Genomic DNA, 21,196 nt, shown 5'->3' with positions numbered 1-21,196 from the left:
ATGCATCTGGTTTGTCCACTCGACTAAGGAAGAGGCCCAGGCCCAAAGCGAGGCCCGGTCTCACTCAGACCACACAGCAGATGCCCCGTTCCTGACGGCCAGCCATGGACACAGCCAAGGACACGGTGCCCACCTGACTGGCCATGGGGCTGAAGAGGGGACCTAGACCTTCCGGGGCCCACGGTGCAAGCCCCACCTTCACCACAGGGAGAGCCCTCCAGGGGAACAAGGTCTCTATGAAACTCAGCCAAACCTCCACGCCAACGAGGCCCCCCAGCCAGCGAGTACAGAGGGCCGCCACCCTGCGCTTCCATTTTCCATGGGCTCCGCCTCATATGAGGCCCTCGCCCCCAACCCGCCACCAAGCAGAGAGAAGATCTGGAGGGCGGCAGCTTTGGGTCTCAAAGCACCGGAGACAGACGAGGCGGCACCAGAGAACAGCAGAGAAGCAAGAAGAGAGAAATCCAAACAGACCCCAAGGAGACAGTCTGTGCTTCCGTGCTCCCCAAAAAGGCATCTCCCTGAGCGGCAAATGGAGGGGCCCACTTCTAAATTTCCAAACACTTTTGGAAACCAAGGGAAATTTGTCAGAAAACTTCACGGGATTTCACAGCACGACCCAGCCCTGCAAAGCACCCAGATGCTTCTATAATCCACCAGCCAGTGTTCCTTGCAGGATATGCTAGCAAAGAATGGAAGAGGCTGCTCAGACCGCTTTGGAGTCGACCCCTCAGCTCCAAGCCCCTCTCTCGCCACCATCTTTTCTTCTGCAGTGGATCTTCTGGGCAGACTTAATGCCTTAAAACACACGCATATGCATGGCCCCGACGCCACGTCACTCTGCAGGTGGCCATGTCAGACAGCATTTCCCACGTCTCCTCTCTTTCCAGTTTTTAACTTCACCCTGACTAGGAAACGAGCTCTAGTGAAACTGGGTGGTAAGTATTTACGGAGACACGCAAAAACAACTTAGGGAACTAACACATTTTTCAGCATCAGATCCAAATAAATGGCCCAATTGTCTACTAAGAGTCAATTCCAGAGCTGCTAATCCTCCTGGAATTATCCAGCCCAGGAGTCTGTCTCATGCCCAGATCCCTGCATAGACCCTCGGACCTGCCAAACTGCAGCTTCTCGGGTCATTTCTACCCACTAATCACAGCTTGCTCCCCGAGTCAGGAGCATCCAGAACCACCAGGGAAGGGCCCATTTTTGCCTTATTGACTCAGACTAAAGCAGTCAAGGGTGGCTTAGGTAGACAACATGCTGGGAAGAGGTCCACACCAAAACAAATCCAACCCTGCACCAAATATTTCTCTTGTTCACCAGAAATGTCCGCTGGTGGAAAAGGTCCACCTTCGAGAACACAATCTGGGCTCCCAGGGCCTGTCCCAGCCTGTCCGGGTGGTGGTCAGCACTCTGGAAACGTGTATCCTCCTTTAGGAGCCAGGGTCGTGTGCAAACAAACTAGTTCCATCCAAGAGAACCACACACCAGAGAGAAAATTCCAGACGCCAAGACAGCAGGTGAGATGCAGGAAGTGAGATGCAGGAAGTGAGGTGTAGGAAGGCCCGCCCATGCCCCTGAGTCGGGCCATTTCTGGAGTCCCAACGCTGCCCAAAATATATAAGGCCCGCTGATAGTTTTGTCTTCTTAACATTTGCTCCCAAAGGGCCTGGAAAGTTTCTTGAATTAGAAATGTTTATTAAACTAAATGAATGTGCCCAGGACAGAGGCCTTGGTCTGCTGTGTCTGCGTCCAGGACACAGAGCGCTCCTCCTAGGCAGCTGGCTCAGAGGTGGCCTTGGGGACGGACACACCCATCACAAGAAGGGGAGCCACCTGGCTTCATGCAGCCCAGCCTGGCTGTCGGGGGCACCCGCACCCCAGATTTGGGCTCCTCCAGCGCCCACACCGCTGTCACTGAGCCATGCACACTCGCACCACTTACCCGTCTTCCGGGCTTCCCGGCCGGACCAGGCGGGCCTTGCACACCTCGAGGACCCTGCCAGGAGTAAGAGACAAAGGGTCAGTGGTGAGTTCACCTTTCTCAGGAGAAAGAGCAAAGCCTTGTCCCCCTGCTCATCAACCCCGCCAGTAATGCCTGGCTGTCCAAGCCACTAACATGTGGGCACTTCGGGCACGGGGCACGGATCTGCTGCCCAGAGTGAAGGCCAGGGACAGAAGAGAGCCGGTTCATTTCTGCTGCAGGCATCAGAGTTCATGGTGCTCCACCCTCACTGCGTAAAGCAATGACAATTCCCAAATTTCCTTGGAAACATGCAGCAGCTGGGGGCCCTCCACACTCGCCCTCGCTGCCCCCGGAAAACGGGAGGCACCCACCAGATAGCAAAGGCCAGGATCCCACGTACCTGAGGCCCCACGTCTCCCGGCTCGCCCTTCAAACCTCCGCTCCCAGGGGGACCCTAGGGAGACACGGTGTGGGTTAACGTCTGCTCAAGGTGGGGACTCGGGAACACAGGAAGGACTGGGGGTGGCAGGGGAGGAGGTGGGGGAGGGGACAGGGCTTCGGCCACGGTGCTCAGCACACAAAGCGCGACCTGCCTGCCTCGAACAGAACCGGGGAATGAACAATGACTTTCCAGGAGCGGGGAAAAGCAGTTGTTTGGATCTCTTCCTAATCGGGAATAAAATTCTAGACATTGGGGCCAGCAAACACCACAGAGCTCCTGGAGACATTTCTCTCTCCAGGGTGAACCTGACCATGGTCCGTTACAGCCCAAAGCTTCCAGCAGCATGTGCACCTGCTACGAGCCCCTCAAGGCCAGATCCCCCAGACATGGGAGGCTAGCCCTGAGTCAGGCCCTGTGTGGAGGGGACCGAGCCTAGACCCAGCAGCAGGCGGCAAAGCCAGGAGGGCCCCTGCGGTGTTGAACTCCTCTGTGTCCCTGTAAACCCACACTCCTCCCTGGAGGCCCCGGAACCCAGCCCCTGTGCCTGACACTGCCAGCCCCTGAGTGCCCCTGGGCACACGCTGTATATTTTTTAATGAATCGAGCACCCCAGATGGGAGCTAAGTTGAGGCCACAGGGTGGGGGCGGGTGAGGCTGGAAATCCTGCACTCTGCCCCACACTAAGCTATCTTCGACTCTGGAACAGAGCTATGAAGATCAATGGAGGCCCCTGGTCCACAAGGCAAAGCCACAGCCTGTGCGAGGGACTTCCCCAGGCCCCTGGCTGCAGCAGGACTCCATCCCTCCAAGGAGCCACTCCTCTGGTGACAGCTCATAGTATGTTCTCTGCAGGGAGAGCCTGGAGCTCCAATGCAGGGGTGAGGAGGGGCCTCCTGCTCTGATTCCTGCCAGCTCCTTCCATTCAAGATGGAGTTAGGGGCTGTTTCCCAGGGATCGCTGATGTCAGCTCTACCCCGCTAAACTCCCTCAAGTGACTTCGAGGCACAGTCACCCATCCCCACCCCCCACCAACGAGGGGGCTGGAGCAGCACCAAGAGAGGCCCCTGGTCTCCCTGGCCACCCTCCTGGGAACAGACACTGGACTGAGGGCTGCCCTGTGTCCACAGGACTCCAAGGCCACCTGCCACTGTCCGCCAAGGACACAGCCAGTGGGCCAATCCCCACACCACACCCGGCTCTCAGATTTGCCAATGACTTACCACAGGGCCGGGTCTCCCTGTGAGACCCATTGGGCCAGCTGGTCCCCTCAGTGCCAACTGCAAAGGAAAGTGAGACACGCTGAGACAGGGCCCCAGCAGTGGTGCCCCGGTTTGCTGGCACCTGAGCTGTGAGATGTGGCAGAGTGGACACAGATGTGACAGGAGACTCTGGAAGAGGAGGTCTGATGACTCCCCAACAGCCCCCCAACTTCTGCGGGGCTCTCAGCATCCATGGGAGTGTCGTGGGACATGTAGAGGTGGAAGCCAGTGGGCCCCCATTGCCTCCCTTGGGGGATGGGCCCCATCCCTCCTTCCTGTCTCTCCAGCCCACACAGAGGGCCTGCTCCCAGCCCATCACCCTTGGCTAAGTCTGAAATAAGCCTCTTACTCTGGGCTGGGCGTGAGGAGTACATTTTACACCTGAGCTCAGGCTGAGTCATGACATATTTTATTTCATATGGGAGGTGCTTCAAGCACTCCCAGCCACCAGGAAAGTATTTTGGGAGGGTAGGAACCCACCTGCCCCATCTGAATGTGGCCCCTACCTGCCCCAGTGCAGGTCCCACCACTTTCCCACAGAGCCGCTTCTGCTGTTGCTAAGTGACTCTGTTTCCCTGGCAGATGCCATCTGAATTTTAGGAGATTGTTTAGCATTATAAAATCTTCTTATAGCCTATCGCCCATTTGGTTTCAATTAAAATACACAAGATAAAAGGCCAGCCAGGCAGGCCCAGGCCCATAAACCCAGTGGCAGGTAGCGGGGTTCGCCGCACACCGCCTTCCATCATTCGGGCAATTTGCTCCATGGTGACGACTCCGTGCTTACACTCTCCTGTAATTACCTAAGCACTCTGATCATTAACATCTGCTCTGGCTGCTGTGGGAGCTGCATAAATATTTCTCAAACAAGGGATTACTGAGCAGCTTTCTTGTGCTCTGCTGGAGGATTACCCACCCACTCACCCGCCCCACGGGGCAGTGTTTACACCCATTGTGGGCAATCGGCCGTCCGGAGCCATGTCTGCAGAAAACACAGGCCACTGATGAGCTGCTTCACGATAGGAAACCAAGTGCTCCTCTGAGGACCCTGCTCCTTAGGACCTCCTCAGGCTGAGAGCGAGGGGCTCTGGGGCCCAAGGGCTCTCTCCCAGAGGAGCCTAGCTCAGCCCAGCTCCAGCCCAGGCAGCCCCTTCTAGGAGCCACGTGGGTTTCCAGCTTCACTTCTGGATCCCAGCAGAGGGCCTAGCACAGAGGCAGAGGTCACAAACGGTGGAAGGTGGGCCCGCTGGGTCAGAGGTGGAGGGGCCCAGAAGCCCCTTGTAAAGTTAGAACCCAGACCCTCAGCATGGACCAAGAACCCTGAAAAACTCCCCAAACAGTCCCCAAGCTCTCGGGGTCCCTACTGGACACTGACATGTTCTCGGGTTCCCTACTGGACACTGACTTGCTCTCGGGGTCCCTACTGGACACTGACTTGCTCTCGGGGTCCCTACTGGACACTGACTTGCTCTCGGGGTCCCTACTGGACACTGACTGGCTCTCGGGGTCCCTACTGGACACTGACACGCTCTCGGGGTCCCTACTGGACACTGACACGCTCTCGGGGTCCCTACTGGACACTGACATGCTCTCGGGGTCCCTACTGGACACTGACTTGCTCTCGGGGTCCCTACTGGACACTGACTTGCTCTCGGGGTCCCTACTGGACACTGAGGACTGCACGCTCCCACAGCTCCTGACCCCAGCAAGCAGGTACCCTGGGGTCAGGACAGCTGCTTCCCTCCAAGTTGGGCTCTGAGCCTGACTCACTCACTCCTGTTGGCCCCTGAGGCTGGGCTCTGTCCCCTTCAGGCCCCTGGGAACCCAGCACTACTCACCCTGGCCTGCTGGAGAATGGCTTGCGCCTGGGACTCCTGGGCTGAGACCATGGGGCCTTTGGAGCCCGCATCGCCACCACCTCCAAACCGGAACTGCAGGTGCAAGACAAGGGTCACTCTGGGAGCAGTGACGTGGCGCCCAGGCCAGACCGCAGGCTGAGACGGGGCCCACAGGCCTCTCCGGCGACGGCGCAGCCTCGGAGGGTCTGGTTTGGAGCCCACCTGCCCCAGCTGCCTCCCCACCTCCGAACGATGAGGGTACTTACGGGCAGCATGAGCATGGTTCCTGGAGGACCGGGCAGGCCATCGGCTCCAGGAAGGCCTGGGCGTCCAGGGGGGCCCTGCAGACAAGGGGCCAAGAGAGATGAGTCAGAGTGCAACCAGGCTGGGGCTGGGCTGCAGTGAGAATGAGGGCATCAGAGAAGCGGCCCACCCAGGAAACACACTGGACATGCACAGAAGCTGCGAGATCCCATGGCAGGAATGTTTCAGAAACCCCAGCCGGGAGAAGGGAGGGGCACGGCCATGGGCTTCAGAGGCCACGGATAAGAAGGGAGTGGGCTTTCAGAGGATCAGAAAGCCTTCAGAGGCTGGGGATAAGAAGGGAGGGAGGTCTGAGCTGGATCTAGAGGAATCCAGAGACCCAGCAGGCATCCGCTGGGGCCTCAAGGCAGAGACAAGGAGCCTGGAGGTGAGAAGGCAGTGTCAGGCTCCTGTCGCTCCAGGAATGCCCCTTCCAGGTCTCCACAGCCAACAGGAAACAAGGACTCCAGCCTCAAGGCCCAGTGCCTCCTGCACCTAGTGGGCGCTCGTCCTTAACGGCCTCCAAGCAACCCGCGTGTGCCTGCTCGGATGGAAGTTGGGACGGAGCAGTCACTTACGTGGACAGACACGCAACACGGCAGAACACACACTCAGCCAGAGCAAATTCAAGAACCCATTTATACGCAAAGAGCACAGTGCCCTCCACATGCCCGGCCAACCTGGCCTCTACCACAGGACCCACACACACATCCCCAGGACTGGGTTCTCTAGACTAATTCCAGCCAGCTTCAGACCACTATATGCATGTAAAACAAGTAAGATGATTTATTTTCAAAATAACATTTGATCGCAAAGCTATTTCACAAAAGCAAGCAGATTCCCAGCCAGTTTAAAGTAGATGAGGCTTGTTTTGCATAGAGATAGGAGCTTAACTGCCTCTCCCCACTGAGAAGAGCCTCGACCAACTACACTGCAGCACAGTGGCTGGGTGTTGGCTCCAGTCTTCCAAATCAGGAACAGCTACACTGAGCGTGTGTGTTCACACCACCCGAGCAAGACACTCCCGGCCAGGAAACCCACGATGGATTCCCAATTCCCAGCCAGGAAGACCAAGAACCTGAGTGGTTCTTCTGGAACTGTCCAGGAGGCTGCGGAGTCATCTGGGCCTGAACCTAAACTTGCCTGCCTTTTCTTTACTGGTTGTTTTTTTATTGCAGAAGTAACTCCAATTCTTGTGAAATGTCTTATGGTACAGATTTATAGAGTGAAAGAGAAAGATTCCTTTTCATCTCCGGATGTAACCAGTGCTCAAGTTCTGTAAGTGCAAAGGCAAAGATGGAGACGCACACGCTGGACACACTAACTAACACATTCGTCACTGTGAGGCTGTGTGGCTTCGGAGTTATCTTCCTTCCTTTCTTTTCTTTCTTTCTTTTTTTTTTTTTGAGATGGAGTCTCACTCTGTTGCCCAGACTGGAGTGCAGTGGCACAATCTCAACTCACTGCAACCTCTGCCTCCCAGGTTCAAGCAGTTCTCTGCCTCAGCCTCCCAAGTAGCTGGGATTACAGGTGTCTACCACCAGGCATGGCTAATTCTTGTATTTTTAGTAGAGATGGGGTTTTACCATCTTGGCCAGGCTGGTCTTGAACTCCTGACCTCGTGATCCACCCACCTTGGACTCCCAAAGTGTTGGGATTACAGGCGTGAGCCACTGCGCCCTGCCTCCTTCTTTTTAATGGTACTGTCCCTAAATATTCTGCAATTTGCTCTTGAAAATCATGACCTATCCCTGTAGATCTCCCTGGCAACATCTGTTGCATCTCCCAGGCACAATGGACTCATCGTTTATTGAAGCCTTCTTCCACTGATGCACGTTGGATTGGTTCCAGTTTGCATTATGACAAACAGTGCCCAATAGACGTGCTAACATATTCCGCTAGGTAAGTCCCTCAAAGCAGTGCTGCTGGGTCAAAGAATGTCTATATGTGTATATTTCTTCATTGCTAATGGATACTGCCAAATTGCCCCCAACTGCCATTTTGGAAAACACTCTCAGAAGACAAAAATCCCGTTTAAAAAAGAAAGATCCAGAACATGTTTGCCACCCAGGTTTTGTCATTGACCTCCAATCCTGACAGCCACTTACAGCTGAGATTCCTGTGTCAGAATCAATTCCAAACCAAACCTTGCATTTAAAATTTAGGGTCAGTGTCTCCTAAGGATGAACTGCTGTCTGGGCAGTGCATGTGTGTAAGTGTGTGTGCATGTGTGTGTGAGTGTGTGTGTGGATGTGTGTAAGTGTATGTGTGTACGTGTGTGAATGTATCAATGTGTGTGCGTGTGTGTGACTGTGTATGCATGTACGAATATGTGTGAATACATGTGTGCACATATGTGACTATATCAATGTGTGTGTGCGCATGTGCATGCATGTGTAAACGGATGTGTGCGCATGTGCATGCATATGTAAATGCATTGTGTGCATGTGTGTACATGTGTGTAAATGCATTGTACGTGAATGTATGTGTGTGTGGAATGTGTGTGAATGCACATGTGCATGTATTTGTATGTATGAACGCATGTGTGTGCATGCATGTTTGTGCATGTGTGTGAATGCATGTTGTGTGTGAATGTGTGCACATTTGTATGTGGGAATGCATGTGTGTGTGTGCATATGTGTGCATGTGTGTCTGTGCATGCATGCTCCTGCTCACATGGTGTTGCTGTAGGAAGCTAGGAAGTCTCCTCAAGGCCACTCCTTGTCCACTGCTGTTCATTTCCAAAGACCCTCGTTTCGGCATCCTCCCTGCCTGTTCTAAGCCACAGTGGTAAAAATCCAGCCTCCGGGCTGTGAAAGCAGCTTCCCTCTGATGCTGCCTCTCACCGACAACCGGAACAAGTCCAGAGAATCGGAACGTAGATGAACAAGGATAACATGAAGTCCTAGAAGAAGGAGACAGTGTGGAGAAGAAAGGAAAGAATGTCGCCACCTCCACGAACCCTTCCGAAGTGTTCAAATTTGACACAAGTCCTCATGGCCACCAACATGAACCTGCATTTGCCATCGCTTAGAAACATTGTCAGCAAGCCTTTTGCCAAGCCCCGTGGTCTCCAACAGAAAGACTTGGACCCCTGGGCTGAAAGACACGGCTACCCCTCGAAGTCGCACTTCCAATTTCACAACACAAAGCACGGGCCAGTGATGTGGCTGTTGTCTGCGACAAGGCGGGTGTCAGATACCACGGGAGCGCTCCAGCAGGCGACACACAGGTCATGGGGATGCTGCTCGGCTCCAGCCACTGGCAAAATACGGCAAAATAAGAAATCCCGCCTTGCCTTTGCTATTTGCTAGTGTGTATTTTCCTGCTACTCTATTAGCTGGCCCCCCAATCCGTGCCCTAACGTGGTCAAACAGCAATGTTCTGAAGGCCCTGGCACAGAAGGGCTCTCAGTGTCATACCTACAGCAGGAAAAGAAATCAGGCACCAACTTCCAAATGAAGGCACCACTGGTATCTAACACGTTTTCTTTCCTGAGGACGTCCAGGCATCTTCTGCACAGAGACGACGGGGCCGGATGACCAGATGCCTCACAAAGCGGCTTCCTCTGCCACTGCAGATTCAGCTCGTGAAACTGTCCCCACGAGCCCCTGGCCCAGCCTCAGGGGAGAGGCACAAGGCCTCCCTCCAGGCTGGGATTTGGGTCAAAGCGGTGAGCAGAGAACCCCGAGCCTTTTCTCTTCATGGTGGTGGCAGGTTTGGGAGGAGCTGTAGGCCCGCAGGAGGCTTGGTGTTGAAAAGCTCCCTTCCGCTCTCAGAAAGACCTGGAGCAGGAGGACAGCAAGCAGGTGCCCCTCCAGAGCCTTTGTGTGTGTGTGGTTGTCCAGGCCCGACCCTGCGCAGGCGCAGCTCGGGAGTGGCCCAGAGAAGCTCTCAGTGGTCACTTCCTTCTGGACGTCTCCTGGCTGTGCGGAATCCGTGCATGACCACGTGCGGTGGCCTGAAGGATGCCTCATCGAAGGTACGTGCAGCTCCTGAAACACGTGACTGTGCCCTTACTTGGGGTCTTTGAGGATGGGACTGAGGATCTTGAGATGAGATCTTGGGCCCTAAATCCAATGACGAGTCCTTGGAAGGGAAGAGGAGGGGAGGCAGTGACAGAGACACAGGGGAGGGTCGCGTGAAGACAGAGGCAGAGACTGCAGAGACGCACCAGCAAGCTATGGGGACAGAGGACGGCCAGTGGCTGCCAGGAGCCGGAAAAGGTGAGGAAGATCCTCCCCTGGAGCCTCCAGAGGGGGCGCAGCCTGGCCCACACCTTGATTTCAGATTTCTGGCCTCCAGAACTAAGAAGACACTTCTATTGCTTTAAACCCCAAGTTGGTCATCAATTGTCTGAGGATCCCAAAGAAATGAACCCACGTTTCATTCATTCATTGACAGGAACCTACTGAGCCCCTTCCAAGAGCTAGACACCCTTCCAGGAGGCTTAGGGCCCATCTAAAAGACTGGAGGTGGGGGGCCCTGTCAAGAGGCCTGATGCCTCAGACCACACCCCTCGACCAGAACTAACAGCCAGCAAATCCACAGGAGGGGCTCTTTATCCACAGGCCACCAATAACCAGGGCTCTGGGTAAGACCTGCGGCCTCGAGGGGCCCACCCGAGACAGACTCCTGGATGCACCCGGCCACTGCCACTAACCAACCCTGATGAACACCCTGGCAGGCCCTGCATTGGGTCCGAGAGCACAGTGCGCTTGGGGCCAGACCTGCAGCTTCTGCCAGCTGTCCCTTCACTCTAGAAATGTCCCAAGGCCTTTGCTCCCTTCACCTCTCTCTCCACAAACTGTACTTGATTTTCTTTTCCATACGAGAACGTACGCCCTCCAATGAATCTTCCTTTCGACACCGAGCTTGCTTTGGGAAACACACACTGCTTCCAGGGCTACAGCAGGGAAACCCACAGTTCCCACAGATCTCCTGGTAGGGCACCTGAGGCTTGGACAGGTTCCTACCAGTAGCCTTGGGGGACAAAGTTTTGAAGATAAATGAGACTCGAAATGGCCACAAGTCATTCACGACCAGGCTGCTGGGGATGCAGGCACACAAGCCTGCAAACCAGCCTCCGTGGAACGGCCGCCGTGTGGAGGTAAACCCAGACAGCGCATGCGTGCGTGTGTAGGGGTGTGTGTGTGTGCACGCATCTGGGTGTGTGCACGTGTGCATGAGTGTGTGTGCAGGTGTGTGAGTGCATGTGTGAGTAAATGTGTGTGCACATGTATGGACGAGTGTGTGCATACATGCATGTGTGAATGTGTGTGTATATGTGTGGGTGTGTATGTGTGTGCATGTATGGGTGAGCATGTGCGTGTGTGTGTGCAGGTGTGAGTGCATGTGTGTGTGTATGGATGAGTGTGTGCATACTTGCATGAGTGTGTGAATGTATGTGTGTGTGTGCGCGTGTATGGGTGTGTGCATGTGTGCAAGCATGTGATTGCATGTGTAAATGTGTGTGCGCACATGCATGGGTGTGTGCATTCATGCATGTGTGTGTGCATGTGTATGTGAGTGTACATGTGCAAATATGGGTGAGTGTGTGCATGAGTGTGTGCAGGTGTGGGTGAGTGTGCATGCATAAGTGTATGTATGGGTATGTGCATATACGCATGAGTGCATGTGTGGGTGTGTACGTGTGTGCATGTATGGGTGTGTGCATGTACGCATGAGTGTGTGGGTATGTACGTGTGTGCATGTATGGGTGTGTGCATGTAGGCATGAGTGTGTGTGCGCATGAGTGCATGTGAATGTGAGTGCATGTGTGGGTGAGTGTGCAAGCATGTGTACTTAAGTGTGTGTGTGAACCTCTCTGAGCAGCTCTGCCAAGATGTCCTCAACACTTCCAAGCACAAGGAGAGACTGGATTGGCATGTCCCGTCCACGGGAGCCTGGGAGCCAGGAAAACAAAGCTAATTCCTTCTGAGTTGGACAGCAGCCGCGTGCTCATGAGTGAACATGCTCTCTTTGTCATGTTGCCAGTGATCTAGCCTGTGTCCTATCCCACCCTGGGTGTAACTCCAGCAGGCCATGGGGAGGGGATGGCACAGCAAGGCGTCATCCCAAGGCTGCTCCTGGGGAGACCACACCAGAACCTGTTATGGAGAGATGAGCCACGCATTCTGGCTGGGAGGGAGTGACTGCTGTTTTTCAGGGCACGGCTTACATACAAACCTTTTCAAGGCACAGAAAAATGCACTCACGCAAAATCCCATGAGAAAGGCTAATCCTGGACACATAAAAAAGAGGGGGAGAGAGTTTGAGCCCCTGCTGAGTGACAGGAGGGGCTAAGACAGTGCTGGGGAGCATCATTATTGCCAGGCTGCTTCTGAACCTAATGGGGTCATTGAAAGGTGGGGGGGGCTCCTCCCAAGGCATCAAATGCATCCGATTATGCAGGCAGCGAGGTGCCCCTGTGTGGCAATCTGGAGAAAGCTTGGGAAACTGCCTCCACTCTGAGCCTGGGGCGGCTGGGAGAGAAACCTGCATACTGAATCCCTGGGGCTTCCCAGAGGAGGATCCAGGCCTCGCGGAGGGTGGGACCTGCCCACAGACTCAGAAAGCAGATCGTTACTTTACCCAAAAATAATAAACATGCTGCAGATGGAAAGATCTGTGTGAAGTCTATCTTAAGGGCAATAGATCAGCGGCTGGTCAACACCAGCTGGAGCTCCCGGGAGTCAATTAGCCGGCAAGCAAGCGTATTTCTAGATGAAAACGTTAAACTCTCCAGTGGACCGCGGAGATTCAGGAGGAGTGTGGCCACAGCGTCCTGAAAAATGCAATCAAATCCACAGTAACACTGGATGATATTCAGGAGCTGCCTTAAAACACAGCAGTGCCTGGGGTGCAAGGCTTTCGGAGAGGCGCACACAGGGAAGCGAAAGGAAGGGACTGGCCTCAAAGACGCTCTGATCACACAGAACATTTCTTAGGCACAAACATCCGTGGGCACCAGCTCTGGGGCACACACGCGAATGGATGTAGGGGGCGCTCACAAGCAGCACCGAGGTGGCACCTGCCTTCTGAGTGCTTCTATCGAGGCTAGCAGGTGTGGGCCCTGGAAGTCCACGGAAGGCGGGACTCACTGGGGCCTGAATCTTTACTGATGGCCCCCAGCCCTCTCCTTCCCCCACCTGCTCAGCGACCCACAGGGGCACGGCACTGCCACGATGGGATCACAGGGAACCTTCACAAATGCATAACCTCATGCTTTCAGATCCACTGATGTCTGACTATATTCCCAGATGCCCAAAAGAGTCAGCCCCTACAGAAACGCACTGGCAGGTGGCACGGAAGCCAGACCCACAAGAAACCCAGGCCAGAGAGGGGCTGGGTAATGGCCACCTGACTCGCAGCTCCCTTGGGGAACTCCCAGCTCTCTCTGGTTTCTTCTGAACCTCAAAGTAAGAGTGGCCACCTTCCTTCTGCACAGGAGATCTGCGTTCAACCCCAGTTCTACCTCTATCTCCCTGCGGGCTTTTGCACATGGCCCCAGCTGTGCACCTGCTCACCAGTCCTCTGGGGGAAACTGGATGGGATGATGGCTCGAGCCCCTTCTCCACCCGGACACAGCCACTCCAGACCTCCCATCTCGGGATTCCCAGTTCTTCCTCCAATGCCTTTACTAATTAATTCTTGCTGTCTAACCACATCTGGTTTGTGCCTTTTCTTCCTCACTGGATGGTGAGTTTCTCAAGGCAGGCCCCACTTCTGTGCCTCTCCTTGCACCCTGGTCCCTGCAGGCAGCCATGGGCATAAGAGCAAGAAAGGATTTGAGGTGCTAGAATGCAGACGTAGCATGGAGGGTCGTCCAAGGGGAGCAGCGGGAGAGTGTGCAGGGCCCACCAGACAGTGTGAAGGAAGCGACGTGCAGGGCTAGTCAGTGGAGGCACAGGGTGCAGGCTCCAGCGGCTGGTCAGGGCTGCATGATGCCCAGTGGGATGCCATGCCACAGGTGCACAGACGGTTCCCGGCCAATTGTCACGGCTGCCCACAGGGAGCAGGGTGTGAGGAAGGGCACAGAAGTGAGGCCTGTCTTGAGGAACTCACCATCTGGTGAGGAAGAAAAGGCACAAACCGGTCATGGCTAGACGGCCCTTGGGGAAGGGAGGGAGGGCTGGGGAATCCCAAGGCGGGAGGTCTGGGGTATCAGGGAGAAGAGGGTTCTTCCAGACCATGGGGAAAAGGCCATCCTAGACAGAGGCACAGGAGGCCACGCAGACAGAGGGGACAGAGCATGCCACTCCTCTGCAGGACTATTTTGTGCTGAAGCCAAATAAGAATCGATGGATGCAAGAAGAGTTCTCTTACCTCCCCCTTTCTGCCTAAAAGCAGGGCATTACCCCCTCCTCCCACCCCACCCTCCCGCCTCTGCTTCTCTATCAGAATTTGGGGAGTGCCCCTTATCACCTGAGAGGGAGGCCAGCCCGAAGAATCTGCATCAACAGACTTTGCCAAGATAACCTTAATCTTCCATTTGTTCCCCTGTGGAGTCACTTGCCTACCATCTGTCACCCCTCGAAGCCCAAACCCTCTTTTCCTTGGTCTAGCCACTTCTCCAAATCCTATTGCTTGTTAAAATGGTATATATGCTCCCGAGCCTAAGCACTTCTTTTGGTTTTTACTTCTTGGCTGTGAAGCCCCCGTGCATAGAAGATTAAAAGTGTTAAAATCATATGCCTCTTCTCTTGTGAATCTGTTTTTTGTCAGTTCACTTTGGAGGCCCCAGATGCTCAACCCCCTGAGGGTAGAGAAAACAATGTTTCTCCACTGCACAGGAACCTGAGCCCGGTCCACTGCAGGCAGCGCTGCATGGATCCACCCCACAGCCAGTGATCTTGCACAGCTGATTAGCGGGCATCGAGCAAGATCTGGGCATCAAGAGGACGCTGAGCTGGGAGCAGGGAGGTTTTCCTGAACAAGGCTGGCCGGAACTGGACCCAGAGGGGTGGGCAGCTCTCAGCTCCTGGAACCAGCACCCCTCCCTACTGGAAGGGCCCTGGGGAGGCCGGTGGGCTCCAGGTCTCTCCTCCAACTCCACGGATGCACACCCTGGAGGAGTTGGTTCCTCTGCCAACCCCAACCTCAGTCCTCATGCTCCTGGACCCTGAGTGAGTTGGAGGAGGACCAGCTCCTAAACCAACGATATTCTCCAGTCAGGGCCCTTGGCTCCTCTGCAGCAGCTGGGCTGGTCACGGTGTCACAAGGCAGTGGCAGGGCGACCCACCAGTGACCCCAAGCCGGGATCAGCCCATAGGCAGGGACCGCGTGGTGAGGTGTGAACCAGCACCCCTCTGGTTCACACCATTGAGATCCCCAGGCTAGACCCGTGCCCAGCACTCAGTACAAATCTGTATGCTGGATGGATAGAAGGAGGACGGAGCCTTGGAACACCACTGAGGTAGCGTCAGTTGGCATCTGGGTGCCCTGTGTGTCGGCCAGCATCTGGGTGCCCTGTGGATACTACCCTGTCCTACATCTGGGAAAGAAACCAGCCCCCAGCGCCATGCAATACACTTTCCTTTGCACAGGAACCCAGCCACATCTGTGGGCCCATCCGCAGGCGGCTCTGTGGAGGGGGAGCTTGGCCATCGCCCCATCTCACGTGAATCTGCAGGGAGGGGGTTCCAGAGTGAGCTGGGGTGGCTGCAGCCCCCACCGCAGAGCTCCAATCATGCCGGTCCTGGCTGAGCAAGAGCAGTGGCTGCTGGCTGTTGCCTGTCTGGAGTTTTGGAGATGTGGCTGCCAAGCCGGGGATGCTATGAAAGCTTCGTGCTCCAGGGGCCAGCCAAGCCCCCACCCCACCCCGCTTCCTGCCACGGCCCTTGCCATGGAACAAGACCCGCCTCTTCTGGGCGCCCAAATCCCTGACCGTGAAAAGCAACGTGGCAGAGACTCTTACCGTGTGGCCCAGTCTGATGCGTACTGCCCTCAGAGGTCACCCGGACACACAGAACGATAACAACCTCCTCCAACATAGCTGACCTGAACCCTTCTCCTCCAAAGGCTGGCCTCAGTGCTCCCATCTCCTCCCCAGGCAAGCATCCCCACCGGCTTGGCTCTGGCCCCCACAAAGGCTGCCGCCGTCTGCCCCTGCATCCTGCTGCCTGACCTCACCTATCCTGCACCTTCCCAGCTTCCCAGGGGTACTGAGCGCCCATAAGAACCTCCAGGTCCAAGGCCAGGACTTACTGTCCTGGGCTCTTCCCCGCCTTTCCTGAGCACTGCTGCAAAACCACCAGGCACTGCACTAGACATCCCCAAACGCCTCCCTGTGGAGTAGCCTGGGAAGCATCCCTAGCCACCGCGCTCTGACATTACAAACTACCTTCCCACAGGACCAGACCCTGCCCTGCATCCACCCGCAGTAACACCCACAAGGTCCTCACTCTGCCCCAGACAGCAGGCGGGTTCCTGACATGAACAACTGTGAACACCCACACGCAGCCCTTGTTTCTCCCACCCACAACCCAGCCATTCAGGAATCAGTTCTTAGTCCTTCTGCATTCAAATCCACATTCATTTCAACAGCAGGAAGAAGAGAGAACTCTCGTCCCCACCCGACACCAGGAGGCCGCAGTACGCGGAGCGCCCACCAGGTGTCAGAAGGAAATCGCGGCGTCTGGGGGACGGCTGTCCCTCCATCTCCTCCGGCGGCCAGGGATACCGAGGACACCTCTGAGCCTGCGAGCCAGGTGCAACCCACACCAAGTAAGTTCCCAAACCCAGCAAGGAGGGCGGCCGTTCCCGCATAGTATGGCTGCCCGGCGGCCAGGAGTGGGAAAGGCCCCGGAGCCATCCGCTGTGTTTACTGCGGCTGCTGCCATTTGCTGGACAACTGCAGCTCCCGGGGCCACCGTCTGGGCTGAGCACTGGCAGGCTCCCTGGGCCCTGAGGGACCCCACTCTCCCCATAGCCACAGCCAGCCCCAGAAACATCTGAACAGGGCTGGTGTGAGGAGTGCCTGGGTGAGGAGGGGATTTGAAGACACAAGTCTCTGTGTCACCTCCACGGGCAGGAACAGCTCGGGTCACAGTGTGGAGAGGAGGCATGGGCAGCCTCACAGTTCATGTGATCTCAGGAAACACAGTCCACCTCTTACCCTTTCTCCAGGGTCCCCGACTTGGCCAGTAGGACCCATGGTTCCTGGAGGTCCGGGAAGACCCTAGAATTTAAAATAAAGTTGGGGCAGAGTTAAAAGATGGGGCCGCAGGACAAGGTCCAACTTCCACCTGGCCAACAAAGGCAGAGGTGGGGGTGGGAGAGTGCTGGCTCCCAGGGTATCTGCAAAAGTGAAGAGCCCCCCTCTTTTCCATCCAGGAGACATAAGGGGTGTCACCAACCCCACCCCACCAACAGCACCTTCTCCAAGTCACAGGATAAAGCCGGATACTCACCGCGGGGCCTTCTGGGCCGGGCGGGCCCTCGATGAGCATGCCCTGGGGAGACAGAGAGAGGGCATCTGAGACCGCGGCCCGTCCCTCCCAACACCCCAGACCCCAGTGGTGTGGACGGCCTTCAGCTGCGTGCACAAGGGGCCCTGGCTCAGCTCCTGCTGTCCTGGGGAGTCATGATCACAGACTGCAAAGGGGGCCTGTGGCAGGGCCTCAGTGGCTGTCCTCCTAGCACTGCCTGGCAGAAGAGCAACCTGGGTCAGCGGCCAGCGACAGACACCAGCTCCCTCCAGACCAATGCTACGAGAAGCACCTGAAGACACCGAGGTGAAGAAAAGGAGCCGAGACCACCAGGCTCCCCGCATTGCCCCAAAGGGGAGTGCCAGCCAGGCCACAGCCACTTGAGGGAGGAGGTGGATGTCAGGACAAGGGGACTAGGGTGGATTTAGGAAGGATGAGGGAAAAATAGGTGTCCCAGCCCCAGGCTGAACTTCTGCCCCCAGCCAGGACCACCGTCAGGCCCTGGGGCTGCAGCCTCTAGACCCTGCCTCCCTCTGGGTAGGAGGTGCGTCCTCCCATGCACACAGCAGCCCAGAACCCACAGGAAACCCTGTCAAGTCCACCTGCCCACTCGGCCCTCCTCCCCCGGCCCTCACCTCACCACACGGCCCGGCTGCCTCAACCACCCCCAGGCCTCACTCTAACCCCAATGGTGACAGGGCCTCCTGGCCCCTGGGTCAGCCTGAGCCCCGGGAAAGGCAACGTGAATGGCTGTGAAGGCAGCAGTGGGAGTGGCTCCCTGCAGGACGGGGCTCCCTGCCCTGAGACCCCCATTTCCCTAGGGCAGGATTCCTCTCCGCTTCTAACCTGGCAATGCCAGGGTCAGGCGCCCCCAATGCCCCAAGTGTCCTCTGTGTTCCATGCCGACTTCAGGGTGACTATTCCTCAAGGGACTTGCTCTGACAGATGGGAGCCAGGTGCCATTCAACAAGACAACGGAGAATGACCCCGAGGCAGCCAGAGATCTTTGAGGCAAGCTAGGACCCGGGGGGCCATGTTTTCAAAGAGGTGCCCAGGAACTCAGCACTCCCTGCCCTGCACCCCTTCAAGTGTCTGCTCCCCACATTGCAACACAGCAACCCTCAGCCGCCCAGCCATGGCTCCAGCAGGCCTAGGCGCGGCTCTGGCTCAGCTCTAGAGGGTGTGGGTGTGGCCTTGGCGGTGCCCACGGGTACTGATGATCCTGCAGCTGCAGGGAAGGCAGGCAGGAATGGCAGCCATGGCGCCCTCCACCTAGAGGTCAAAGGGTGGCACGGACAGCCTGGGGTCCCACGCAGAAACCAGCCACAGGGGCGGAGGCTCTGCAGAGAGTTCCCTAGGATGACGCCTGGTGGAGCTATGGAAGTGGAGCCACCGTTGAGACTGTACAGGACTGTAGCATCACCAGAGTACAGCGCCAGCCTGGGAGGGCAGCAAGGACAAGGCTCCAGCTCCTGAGACCTGCTGTGCAAAGCTGTATGAGCAGTGCTGCCTGAGGCCCCGTGGCCGCCTCCACCCAGCGTATCCAGGAGCACTCACTTGGCACACCAAGTGAAAGATTATTCTAGAGTTGTCGGATAGAAGGTGGTTCGTCCTGTTAGGTTTTGAACTTCCTTGGGGCTGCTGCCCCTTTCTTCATGTCTCCCTTTTGGAATGGGAATCTGTCCCCCCTGCCCCCCGCCACGTAGTTTGGAAGCATGAAGCTTGTTTCATTCCCCAGCCTCACAGCTGGACAGGGATTTGCTTCAAGATAGATCATTTAAGCCTGACTCGCCGGTATCTGATTCGGGTGAGACTCTGGACTTCGGACTTTTGAGTTGATGTGGGTACTGGATGGGGTCAATGTAAACTATGTGAGAAGGACAGGAATTTGGGGGCTGGGGCAGAATGCTAGGGTTTGAATGTGTCTCCCCAAAAGTCATGTGTTGGAAACTGAATGCTCAATGCGACTGTGTTAAGAGGTAGGATCTTCGGCCGGGCGTGGTGGCTCAAGCCTGTAATCCCAGCACTTTGAGAGGCTGAGACGGGCGGATCACGAGGTCAGGAGATCGAGACCATCCTGGCTAACACAGTGAAACCCTGTCTCTACTAAAAAATACAAAAAAAAAAAACTAGCCGGGCGAGGTGGCAGGCGCCTGTAGTCCCAGCTACTCGGGAGGCTGAGGCAGGAGAATGGCGTAAACCTGGGAGGCGGAGCTTGCAGTGAGCTGAGTTCCGGCCACTGCACTCCAGCCTGGGCCACAGAGCGAGACTCTGTCTCCAAAAAAAAAAAAAAAAAGAGGTTGGATCTTCAGGAGGAGATTAGGTCACCAGGCTCTGCCCTCCTGGAGGGTGAATGCAGCTATGATGGAAGCGGGTTCGTTAGGGTGGAGTGGGCTCTTGATGACAGGATGACAGCAGTCACCTTCTCTCCCGCTCCTTCTCACCACGCAATGCCTTACGCCATGTGAGGACACAGCAAAAAGGCCCTCGCCAGATGTGGTCCTTCTATATGTGACTTCCCGACCTCCAGAACTGTGGACCAATGAAGTCCTCTTCATTCTAAATCACCCTGTCTGTGGTATGCTATTACCGCAGCTCAAAATGGACTAAGACAGCTCACTTCTGATAAGTCAAAGGGTGTGTCCAGCCAGGCCACAGGCCACTGGAGGCTGCTGCCAGAGGTGCTGGGTACCAGGCTGGGGAGGGGACTCCCGGCTGGGGGGCTGAAGATATCCAGCCAGGCCACAGGCCATTGGAGGTTGTCGCCAGAGGTGCTGGGTACCAGGCTGGTGAGGGGACCCCAATCGGGGGGGTCGCAGATCTCCCCACCCCTCCCATCCTGCCCCAGCTGGGGAGCCTCGCACTGTGTTTACACAGATGCACGCTCAGAGAGACACTCATGTGTGTGCTCTACACACAGAGCTCATCCAAGCAGCCTCCAAGAGCCCAGCTTTCCAATTTCCTTCTCTGACAAAGGCAGCTGAGGAAGCCCAGGGCTGAGCTGGGATTAAGGGAGAAACCACTGGCCATCAAGGCGCCAGGGACAGCAGCTGCCTTCCCAGACACACAAATTGCTTTTCTCAGGGAACTGGGGCAATGCGGGCGGGGACCACACAGGGGAGGCAACCCCAGATCATCCCAGGTCAGCGTCTGAAGGAAGCTGGGAACAGCTGGAACAAAGTGCCTGGGGGAGGGAATGCCTGAACCTTCCCTGGCAAGTTGTGGCTCCGCTCTGGCCCCTGCCCACCCAACCACAGATGCCACTCTCAAAATTCACCCGGCAAAAGAGGAACGAGAGGAAAACGTCTCGGTATCATTAATGATAGTGCATTGTAGATGTCATTTGCCGAGAGAGTAGACTTTAGGCACTCTTACCCTAAAGAAGAAAAAGAGGCAGCTAAAGGGTGGCAGTGGTGGGTGCAGGATCACGTCACTGTGTCTGTCTGTGCCTGCGTAAGTCTATCAAACATGCTGCGCACCTTCAATGCACACAATTTTTTTTTTTTTTTTTTTGAGATGGAATCTCACTTTGTCACTCAGGCAGGAGTGCAGTGGCACGATCTTGGCTCATTGCGACCTCCACCTCCCGGGTTCAACTGATTCTCCTGCCTCAGCCTCCAGAGTAGCTGGGATTACAGGTGTCCACCACCACGTCTGGTTAATTTTTTTTGCAGTTTTAGTAGAGACGGGGTTTTGTCATGTTGGTCAGGCTGGTCTCGAACTCCTGACCTCAGGTGATCCACCCACCTCGGCCTCCCAAAGTGCTGGGATTACAGGTGTGAGCCACCGCACCTGGCTGAATGCGTACAATTTTAACAAAAGAAATAAAAGACCTCAGACCTGGCAGAACTCAAGACAATCTCAAAGGAGGTCCACCCATCTGTTAAACAGCACTTTTTAAAAAACAAAAAACAGCGTCAAGTGGAGATGGTGATTTGGATGCCCCTAAC

The 21,196-nt window shown here is 55.9% G+C and overlaps 1 protein-coding gene across 2 annotated transcripts in view; it reads right to left on the bottom strand.

Annotated features, from left to right (window-relative positions):
- The window catches only part of LOC105471887 (collagen type V alpha 1 chain), a 208,003-nt gene that overhangs the window by 93,254 nt on the left and 93,553 nt on the right, over positions 1-21,196 (bottom strand). For both annotated transcript variants that reach the window (XM_011724690.3, XM_011724688.3), the window contains exons 10-16: positions 17,229-17,270; positions 16,934-16,996; positions 5,778-5,852; positions 5,512-5,604; positions 3,635-3,691; positions 2,373-2,426; positions 1,952-2,005 (exon numbers count right to left, since the gene is read on the bottom strand). In XM_011724690.3, the coding sequence (XP_011722992.2) occupies positions 1,952-2,005; positions 2,373-2,426; positions 3,635-3,691; positions 5,512-5,604; positions 5,778-5,852; positions 16,934-16,996; positions 17,229-17,270 (438 nt within the window). The remainder of the gene's footprint in view (positions 1-1,951; positions 2,006-2,372; positions 2,427-3,634; positions 3,692-5,511; positions 5,605-5,777; positions 5,853-16,933; positions 16,997-17,228; positions 17,271-21,196) is intronic.

This window comes from Macaca nemestrina, chromosome 14 (assembly GCF_043159975.1).
Source record: "Macaca nemestrina isolate mMacNem1 chromosome 14, mMacNem.hap1, whole genome shotgun sequence".
Taxonomy (NCBI): domain Eukaryota; kingdom Metazoa; phylum Chordata; class Mammalia; order Primates; family Cercopithecidae; genus Macaca; species Macaca nemestrina.
This window is presented reverse-complemented; position numbering and strand designations above follow the sequence as displayed.